At 41.9% G+C, this 10,908-nt stretch overlaps 1 protein-coding gene across 5 annotated transcripts in view; it reads right to left on the bottom strand.

The window, feature by feature from the left end:
• Positions 1-9,200, bottom strand: part of PFKFB1 (6-phosphofructo-2-kinase/fructose-2,6-biphosphatase 1) — a 152,190-nt gene extending 142,990 nt beyond the window's left edge. The window contains exon 1 of one of the 5 annotated variants that reach the window (XM_040467027.1): positions 8,895-9,200. Coding sequence is in view for 3 of the 5 variants with exons in the window: in XM_040467026.1 (XP_040322960.1) it covers positions 3,260-3,365 (106 nt within the window). In the remaining 2 variants the exon portion in view is untranslated. Of the gene's footprint in view, positions 1-3,259; positions 3,441-8,894 lie in introns of those variants that run through there. The other 4 variants (XM_040467029.1, XM_040467028.1, XM_040467030.1 and 1 more) reach the window with 4 other exon arrangements.
• Positions 9,201-10,908: the final 1,708 nt, after the last annotated feature.

Below are 10,908 nucleotides of genomic sequence, written 5' to 3' on the forward strand. Positions count from 1 at the left end.
CTGTCTTTTTTCCATTGGATGTTCTTTCCTGCTTTGTCAAAGATGAGTTGGCCATACGTTTGTGGGTCTAGTTCTGGGGTTTCTATTCTATTCCATTGGTCTATGTGTCTGTTTTTGTGCCAATACCATGCTGTCTTGATGATGACAGCTTTGTAGTAGAGGCTAAAGTCTGGGATTGTGATGCCTCCTGCTTTGGTCTTCTTCCTCAAAATTACTTTGGCTATTCAGGGCCTTTTGTGGTTCCATATGAATTTTAGGATTGCTTGTTCTAGTTTCGAGAAGAATGCTGGTGCAATTTTGATTGGGATTGCATTGAATGTGTAGATAGCTTTGGGTAGTACTGACATTTTGACAATATTTATTCTTCCAATCCATGAGCAGGGAATGTAACATGGAAAGGGTTTAAATAGATGGAGAGACATACTATGTTTACAGAAGACTCCATGTCACAAAAATGTTAACTCTCCTTAAATTGATTTACACATTGAATGCAATTTCAATCAAAATCTCAAAAGGTTTGCCTGTGTGTGTGTGTGTGTGTGTGTGTGTGTGTGTGTAACTTAAAAAGCTGATTCCTGGGGCACCTGGGTGCCTCAGTCATTTGAATGTCTGACTCTTGATTTCGGCTTGGGTCATGATCCCAGTGTCCTGGGATCAAGCCCCGTGTTGGACTCCATGCTGAGCATGAAACCTGCTTAAGCTTCTCTCTCTCTCTCTCTCTCTCTCTCTCTCTCTCCTTCTCTCTCTCCCCGCTGCCCCTCTACCCTGCTCGTGCATGCTCTCTCTCTCTAAAATTAAAAAAAAAATGAAAAGTTGCTTCCAAAATTTATGTGGACAAAAATTTTTATTGCACTATTGTTCATAACCAAAAGCTAGAAACTACCTAAATGATCATAAACAGTTATATGGGTAAACAAACCATGAGATATTCACAAAATGTAGCATTGCATAGCATGGAGAATAAACAATGTAACTGCATGCACAATAATATAGATGGCACACAAAACATAATGTTGAATGATAAAACAAGTGCAGATGAACATACACAGCTTTTCAAGCACTTTACACATGTTAAAGAATTTACTTCTCAGAATAGCATCATTGATTGTGTCCATCTCCTCGCCCACTGCCTCCTTTGGGGCCAAGTAGGTCTTCTAGAGAGGATGCTCCAAGCAAAAGATGATTCAGGTCTTTCAGTGGTAAATAGACTCCCCAGCAATGGAGGTGAGGCAGACATTGCCCAGGGCAGGATTTGGCAAACACTAAGTTTATTGCATCTGTGGTCTGACATAAGTCAGTCAATCACTAATGAGTGACTGTCTTGTGCAAACAGAGCCCATGCTTGCCTATGATAAGTGGTAGAGTGGAAGTAGAGCATTAAATACCTGCTATGTGCCAGGCTCTGAGCTTGATGCTGAAGATATGATGGGCAAAAAGATCACACACCTACGTTGTTTAAATAATACCTAACATTCATTGAGCACTTATTTTAAGCCAGACAATTCTCTAAACATTTCATATACTTTAGCTCTCTAATCTTCACAACAACATTATTAGTCACTTCTTTTTACAGATGGAACAATGGAAGCACAGGGAGGTAAAGATACTCTCCCAAAGTCACAGAGGCAGGAGGTAGCCGAGCTGGGATTCAAACCTAGGTAGTCTGGATCCAGAACCTCTGAATCACTGAATCACCCCAACAACATGGTGTGAGGAGTAGTTATTAGTTATTAATCCTGTTTTGCAGTTGAGGAAATAGAGGCTCAGAACTAAAGTGAGCACATATTTGTTTTGCACCCTCTACATGACAGCAACTATATTAAGTGATTTATGTATAACAGTTCTGCAACCTGAAAGAGTTCACAGGAATATAAAAGGCCTAACTCTGTAGGACCCAGGTGTGCAGAGACTAGCTTGCCTGCTTGCCAGCTAGACCCAACTGTCCCTTGGAAAGGATCAAAGTGGTTGACTGGACGGAGGTGAGATGAAATTCTCAGTCTCATCCAGGCTTCTAGATCTCTAGATGAGTGAGTGAAACTGCTGGTGGATAGAAGAAGGAAAGAGAACAGGAGGCTGGGTTTTTTTCTGCCTCTTCCTCTTCTTCCTCTGTCTTCATCTTACATACTACATACCATATTTTAAGATCCTACATCTTCCTGTATTCTCTAAGCAACTACATCTCCTCCCAAAATCCTTGAGCCTGAACATCCTCGAACATTTGTATAGTGGAAACTTAGTCAGCTGTTTCTCAAGATGTCTGGGTCCCACAGTGCACAACTGTCTTAACTCTGCCCACCTCATGGCTCCTCAAGCCATATCCTTGGGCTGGAAGCACCTTGGTTCACAACCATCCCTGTTATCTATGGGGAATGGTATACTACAGTTTATATATATATATATGTATATACATTTATATATATAGTATATACATTTATATATATAGTATATATATTTATATATATAGCATATATTGTGTATATATATAGTATATATTGTGTGTGTGTGTATATATATAGTATATATTGTATATATATATACAAGTTTTGTTTGATTCTCCTTTGTCCCTGCTCTTTAAGTTCTCCAAGTGAATATTTCACAGCAGGGTGTCCCTGAGAAGCTGAGTGTTTTCTCTCTCAAATTCCCAGAACAGCAAAAGTGTCCATGTATGCCAAGATAGCAATGCAGGAGACAGGACACCCAGGGCATCAGACAGATAGAAACTTACCATAAGAGGCTTGAGAAAATGGAGGAGACAAACTGACCAATGACGTGGTACTATTATGTATCCAGCACCTGTTCCCTGAGAAATTATGCCAGGAACCATCACCTTATTTCACCCAAGCACTATCAGACAAGACCAATTTCCAGACACTTCACTGAGATCACCAAAATGAAACATTCTAGGCCAGCACTGAACAGTTCCAAATTAGAAATGTGAAATTTCAAACAATAAGCATTTGAAATAAGCTCTGGATAAGAAAGAAAAAAGTGCCTAGTGAAAAATTGCTCTGATTAAGATGGTCTTTACCTAATCTGCATTCTTTCTCTGTCCTTCATCTCTCTCTTTTTGTCTTTCTCTCATTCTTTTTCTATCTTTTCTGCCATTGGCCTTTTGTTATTTTTCAGCTATTTAATTCAGCTGCTTATCTAGTCCCACTTTCAGGTTGGGTTGGGGGGTAGATGGGGAGCATGTCCTTTGCTCTTATATACCCCCTCTACCACCACCACCTTGAGGCCCATGGAAGCAAATCACACTTACAGCCCCTCCTCCGTTGTAACCCGCTGCTGCCACTGCTATGTGGAATCCAGATCTTCTGCAACCTGGTTTGGGTGAGCTCTTCCATCTCTCGAGACATCTTAGGCATCACAGCTAATGACACCACTGTCCACAAGGTACTGGGCCTCACTCCTGCCTTACTAGCTATCTCTTCTGTTGCTGTGGCCACAGCAGCAGGTGGACAGAGTTGGGACAGGGAGGTGCACTGGGCTGCTGAGCCCTCTGGCAGCCTGTATCCAGCCCCCTCTCCTCTTTCCTAGTCCTTGCCTGACTTGCCTGCCTCTGTGCCTGTATGTACCAGTGAGGGCTTGGGCGCAGAGTGACAGAGAGAGAGAGAGAGAGAGAGAGAGAGAGAGAGGTTGGGCAGAGGTCAGCAGAGGCCTCTGAACTCCAAGGGCTGTGTACATAGGAGATAAGTTGGAGCCCAGCAAGAAAGGTAGCCAGCAAGATAGCCTAGGTCTGGCCAGTTACTTCCCTCCAATGAAGACAGGACTAGTAGAGTATGCAAATAAAAGACCAAAGATCATGTGCTTACATCCTGTGTGGGGTGGAAAAAGTAAAGGTGATGGAGACATGTCTCAGCAGCTTTCACAGCTTTGAAATAAAAATGCGCCCAAGTCGAATGTCAAATTCCAACCCAGAAACCTCTAGAGATCCACATCACAAATTCAAGGTTCTCAAGTACAAACAAAAAAATCCCTACTGAAAACTGCAATATTTTGAGCTAGCAATCAAAAACCCAAACTGGAAGTGGAAGGTTCTTTGTCTCCCTGTTTTCCCCCACCCCCAAATGTTACTGCAACTATTGTCTTCCCCTGAATTCTGCTGCCTTTCCCACCACAGGGCCTCTCCCTTCTAAAATGTTCTGCTTAGGGAGCATACTTGGAGAGATGGACACCATCTGGTCATCTTTATGTTCTCCCCAACCAAGGCTAAATAAATTAGAGTAAACGTTTGGAAGAGGAGTGAATGCAGCCATTTTTGGGGGGAGAGATGGTAGGCACTGCCCACATGGCTTCCAGCTGCCATTAGGAACCCCAGGGAGAAAGGCATCATGATCTGATCCACAACCTGACTACAGCTCTTCAAGCCAAGCTGTGAAGATGGTGGAGGCTTAGGGTGAAGGCTGCAGCAGGCTGAGTGTGGGGATCAGGGAGCAATGACCTCAAAGTAGGACAAGTCCATAGGCCAGAACCATCCCACCCAGATGTGTGTGCTCTACCTAGCCACCCCCCTCCAAACCGGGTTGTTTTGAGGTTTTCATGTGTAGAACTCATGTAATGACACAGCTTACCTGGAAGATGTCCAAGTGTACTCTTACTTCATTCTTTTGCAACCTTCCCACCCCCTGATGAATCTCCAGTGATTGGCTACAAGGAAACTCAACTTTCTTCCACTGAACTGGGCTACACAGGAGCAAGCTTTTGGGGATAGAAATCTCTAATCACTTTCCTTCAATGCTCTCAGCTCCACTTTGCCTTTTAAGAAGTTCCTTAAAAATTTATTCTCAGTGTCCTGGTCTATTCAGAGGTTAGATTCCCTCCGGTTGTGTATAAATCATTCCAAACCTTTAATACATTTCAAAGCCTGCTCATCTAAATGAATCTATTGAGGCAGTGAATCACAGTGGTTAAGAGCAATGGGCTGTGGAGCCATACTACTTGAGTGGAATCCCACCTCTTCCTTCTGCTATGAGATCCTGGGCAAAAGACTTAACTTCTCAGTGCCTCATCTTTTTTCTTTAATCTGATAAGAGTATCTACCCGCTTAGGGTTGTTGAAGATTCAACATGTTAATACACATAAAGCAACCTAGAAATGCTCAAAATACATTACTTAACACCCATTCTTTTTATGTAGTAAATGATCAATCACCTCTTTAGCTAATCTGCAACTTCTAACATAATGCTGAGCATATAAGAAACAGTAAGGGGAACTTATAACATATAAAAAGGGGTTAACATTTATAATAAATAAAGAGCTCTGGCTAATCAATTAGATAAACTCACTTTTACTTTTTTGGTCCTGTAGCAAACAAGTGACCAAGTCAGGAGTAAGACACTGCGGACCTGATTTTTCCCACTCCAGGGCTTTTTTGTTGTTGTTAATTAATTAGTTTAGCTTGATTTAAGAAGGGAGTCTTCCAGATGGTCTCAGAACCTTGAGAGTCTCAGAACTAGACTTTGGAAGAGATACAACTCTCTTAATCCTAATAAGTCTCCTAACTGGTATTACTCTGCTAATATTAATCTTTTTTTTTCCTCTCAGCATTGGCTTTGCTTGCTACTGAGTTGGGTTTTTTTCTTTTTCTGACAGTGCAATATTGCACATACTATATTTTGTGTTAGATTTTTTTTATTGAAGTATAATTAGCATACAGTGTTATATTAGTTTCAGGTGTGAAATATAATAATTCAACAATTCTATATATTTCTTAGTGATCATCTAGATAAGTGTACTCTTAATCTTTTTTATTTATTCTATCCCTCCCCTCATCTACCTCACCTCTGGCAGCCACCAGTTTATATGTATTTAAGAGTCTGTTTTTGTCTTTTTTTCTTGTTTGTTTGCTTCTTAAATTTCACATGAGTGAATCATATGATATTTGTCTTTCTCTGACTTATTTCACTTCACATTATTATTCTCTAAGTCCATCCATGTTGTTGCAAATGGCAAGATTTTATTCTTTTTTGCCTGAGTAATATTCCATTGTGTATATATATATGCCATATATTCTTTATCCATTCATCTACCAATGGACATTTGGGGTGATTCCATATCTTAGCTATTGTAAATAAGGCTGCAATAAACATAGGAGTGTATATATATTTTTGAATTAGTGTTTTCATTTTCTTTGGGTAAATACCCAGTAGTGGAATTGCTGGATCATATGGTATTTCTATTTTTAATTTTTTGAGGAATTTCTATAATGTTTTCCACAGTGGTTCCATCAATTTACATTCCCACCAGCAGTGTATCAGGGTTCCTTTTTTTCCCACATGCTTGCCAACACTTGTTATTTCTTGTGTTTTTGATTTTAGCCATTGTGACACGTGTAAGGTAATATCTCATTTTCATTTGCAATGCTAATAATCTTAACAATAACCTTTCACATGTATGTTTCCATGGAGCACAAAGCAACAACATATTCCATATCCTAGTTGTGCCTTATAAATATTCTCACTAGTCTCACAGGGAAATTGAGGTCTAGAGAGGGGAAATAACTTGTCCAAAGTAATTGAGCCAGTCACATGAACCCCCTTCTATGTTTACAATTTTGTCCTCACAAACTTGCCAAGAGGCAGAAAGATAATTTTAGCAGCAGGAAATCTGAGATAGGAAGCAAGCAGGCTATTGGCAAGGTCTGAAAGGGTAAACCTGGATTCCAGGCTTGAAAACCCAAGTGAAAATTACCTGGAACTGGAACTAGCTAGCTGGTTGGTTTTGTTGTTGTTGTTTTGTTTTGTTTTGTTTTTGTGGTTGTATGTGTGTTGTTTGGGTTTTTGTTGTTGTTGTTTACCACTGTTACCAATTTTGATACTGGAAGCAGGAGAACTAAACAAGCTTTATGGAAAAGTTTTAGAATGGCTCTTCTCAATCAAGTTCAACCTATTTCTGTAGCCATATGTCTCTTTAGACCCTCATGCTTAAACTACACTGGCTGACTCACTGATTCCCCAAACATAGCATATGCCTTTTTTTTTTTTAACCTCTGGGCCTTTGCTCAGCCTGAAATGCCTTATTTTTCCTTCCATTCTCAATTAAATCTGACTCATTCTTCAAGACCTGGTTCAACGTTTGTCTCCTCTGGGAAACTTTCCCTGTATACTGGGACAGGCATTATCTTTGGTTCTTGTATTGTCTATATGCTTCAATCTATCTGAGCAAGTATCCACCAGTGTTTGTTTGTATACTTCCCTACTAGACTGTGAGTTACTTGAGGATGGGGACTAGACCTCAGTTATCTGTGATCAGTGTTTCCAGTGTCCAGCTCAGGTCCTGGTAAAGAGAAGACACTTGCTCAGTGAGTATTTGTGCAATCTATATCTCTCTGCCCTAGATGAGATGACCATGTAGATGAATAATCCCCCATTCAGAAAGGTAAATGTTATAACTTAGAGCTATGCAGGGAACTGGGGGGGGGCAAACTAGGTCTAAAAGTAGAAGGTGGAATCTAGAAAGTTTCTCAACCTTGAATGGGGCAGAATAGAATAAACAAAAGAATAAAAGCCTTCCCTAAAAAGGTCCAGTTAACTGGTTACAAAAAAAGAGTTCACTATCAGAGACTTACACAAGACCCAGATCTGAGTCACAAATTCTAAAATGAGGTTATCACAAATTCTAAAATGAGGTTAACTGTAGGAAGAAAAATTACATAGTGTGACTTCCTGAGGCCCACTTATCTTGACTATCTTCCCAAAGTATGGGGTATGTGGGAGAATCCCATTAAAAGCAGTATTAAGACCATACTAATGGGGGGCACCTGGATGGCTCAGTCAGTTGAGCATTCGACTTCGGCTTAGGTCATGATCTCATGGTTCGTGGGTTCGAGCCCCGCATCGGGCTCTGTGCTGACAGCTCAGAGCCTGGATCCTGCTTTGGATTCTGTGTACTCACCTCTCTCTGCCTCTCTCCCACTCATGCTCTGTCTCGCTCTGTCTCTCAAAAATAAATAAATGTTAAAAATTTTTTTAAACAAAGAAGACCATACTGATGGGTTACAAAATCACAAAATGGGATCTCCTTATTAGTAATGCTTGGGAGTATGTGAGTATGAATGCATTTATGGGGGGTAAGGGTGTAGAGGGGAGATTGGCTACACGCTTACAGTTTAGGTGTTTATATGTGAGTATCAGACCTTCTGTGGCAACAGCCTAGGTAACACTTCCTTCTTAGCCACTTCCCTGGCCCACTATCCCCCCCCCCCCACTATATTCAGCCCCATGCCTAGGGCCCAAGGCTCACTGCATCGTAGTCCTAGGAGTGACTCTCCACAGACTATAGTCACTCAGGGAGAAGAGCAGCTGTACGGCTGTGGTGGTATTGCCTGTGGAGGCTAGAGAAAAAAAGCAGGATCACTAATCTCAGAGCATGAAGTCCTGAAACATCTCCAGAAATTCGATTCCTGTTCTCCCACTCCTCTTCACCTTGAGACAGCCCTCTGAAGGAAGTAGCCTAAGGACTTCAACTTCCATTATAGTAAGGAGGTTACTGAAGCTCAGAAAAGGTGAAAAGCTTGTTCAAAGTGCCACCGCAAACCAGACCTACTTTATACACCATTCGGGAGGTAAGAGATATAATTCCTACCATCCAGTTCACTCAAAACTGGAATAGACAAAGTTAGACTTTTCAAGGTGTTAGGGAACTGCATCTTTATGACAGTGTCCCACAAAGACAGGTGGGAATGGATGACAAATAGATAGATAGATAGATAGATAGATACATACATACATACATACATACATAAATTAGACATAGATATCCTCTTTTCTCCAACTCTTCCATACCCTTTAATCCACACTTCAAGCAATCCCTATGTAAAGAAAACTTTCCAGAGAGCCTGAAGAATGGATTTGGGTTTGTGTAACCCCATCTATTTTTCCTTCTGTCTCACCTACCTGTTCTCCTAGAGGTTTTTTCTTCCATCGCTAATTATCCAACACACAGCTTTCTTGCATTTAGACCCTCAAAGCAAGTCCATGAGTGGCATCAAAGAGAGAGCCTGGAGGCATTGGTTGTTTCCTTGGAAAGGCTAGGGAAGTACCCTGGGTAAGAGGGGCATGTGTGCCCTCTGTTGAAATATCAGCTGTTAGTTATCAAAGAAGTTCGTGAGCCACCCGGAGCCTTTACTCTTCAGGCCAACCATGTGTTCTCCTTGCACCAAAGGTCAGAACTAATATTAACAAGCAACTGCAAAATGGGTAAATTAAAACCAGCAATGGAGACAGGCAAGATCTGGATTTCCTCGGTGCTGGGTTTCAAATTGGTCTTCAGTGTAAATGGACATGAACTCTTACTGGGCAGTGCTTTGGCAATACGAAAGAAGAGCAATAAAAATGTTAATTTCCTTTGTCCTAGTTATCCCACTCCTGGGACTCAATCCTGAGCCAATAACCACCAAAGCATGAAAAAGCTCAAAGCAACAAATTTTTTTATTTTAATTGCAGAGCTATTTATCTTGATGGCAATAACTGGAAGGTAACCTTTAAGTCCTCTAGGAGGAAAAGCAGCTCTTTGGGTCTTTTCTGCAGACATTGAGGATTATGGCTCTAAGACTATAAAATAATTCTGGGGAAAAATAATCATGTTGCAATTTGGGGTGAGGAACCTAAGACTGCAAAGTCATGCTTTTCCTTGGACATTAGGCATGTCTATTAGTTATATTGTGTGTTCTGAAAAACATGTCAGAACATGTTTTTGCGTTTGTCCTGTGTTTGTTCATTCAGTTAGGAAATATTTATAGACTCCTAATATATGCTGTCCCCTAGATTAGAGGATGGGGCTAACAAGATGAATCAGACATGGCCAATGCTGTCAAGTTGCTGGAAGTTGTGTGACAAAAACAGAAATCAATGGTAGCTGTGTATTGTGATAAGTGCTGTGACAGAATGGATCAGAGGGAGCTGTGGGGGCCCAGAGGAAAAGATCTAACTGGGGAGGTGTGGTGTATGGGTGTTAGGAAAAACTTATTCAGGAAAGTATTCCTTGAGGTGATTAAGGTAGTGTTTGAATCCTGGCTTTACCACTTCTGTGAGACAGATGAATTCACTCATTCTCTCATACTTAGCCTTAATACCCCTTACAGGGTTGCCCAGCGAATGAAACAAATAATGTATATGGAAGAGCTACGGGCTACACTGGGAAACAGTGCTGCTCTGGAGATTGGGTGGCCCACTTAAATTCTCTGGTCCTCGATTTTACTAATCTGAGAAATGGAGCCTATAAAAAGTATGTGTTGGGCCATGTCCTTAGGAATGTCATAAGGCATTATAAGACACATAATGGCTCTAAGGTGGGTTTGAGACAGCTTCCTCCCTTCCTCTCTCCTTGCCCTTCAAAGCTAGGAGCCTAATCCTAAATCTTATTCCACTAATGTACTTCTTCCTGTTCCCTCTAGCCGCGCAGTGTCCTTCCCGCCTCCCCTCTCCTACCCAAGCACAGTTACAGCCATTACTGCCAGGACGTCAGTGACACAGCCAGCAGCGCACTTAGGGGGCAGTCGCACTAGGGACGGGGCTTCAGTCGCAGCGCGGTTCCGTTCAAGGTTCCGCTGCTTAAAAAGTGGTGAAATCTCGTTTGTAAGTAATTGGCGGCACCCAGGGGGCTTTTGAGCAGCAAGGAAAGGAAGTCTGACGCCAGTGAACGACGGGAGGAGCATGAGCCTAACTGCTGAGCTTTCTCCTGCCATTCATTCCACCCACGGATTTTCACCACACCCTTCAGCTTCCGCTCCTCCCGCCAATAAGAACTTGAGGAACTCAAAGCCCTCCCCAACCTTCAACGACGCTGTTGTGGCGCGCAGGAGAACGCAGGCGCCATTACGCGCGGAAGGCAGAACTTGGCCAAGTTGAGGGTGTCCCGCCGACCTGTGGCCCCTAGGTTGGGCGCGGACTGTGAGGCGTTGCAGTCAAA

Source organism: Herpailurus yagouaroundi, unplaced genomic scaffold (assembly GCF_014898765.1).
Source record: "Herpailurus yagouaroundi ecotype Mexico unplaced genomic scaffold, PumYag 67164, whole genome shotgun sequence".
NCBI classification, from domain to species: domain Eukaryota; kingdom Metazoa; phylum Chordata; class Mammalia; order Carnivora; family Felidae; genus Herpailurus; species Herpailurus yagouaroundi.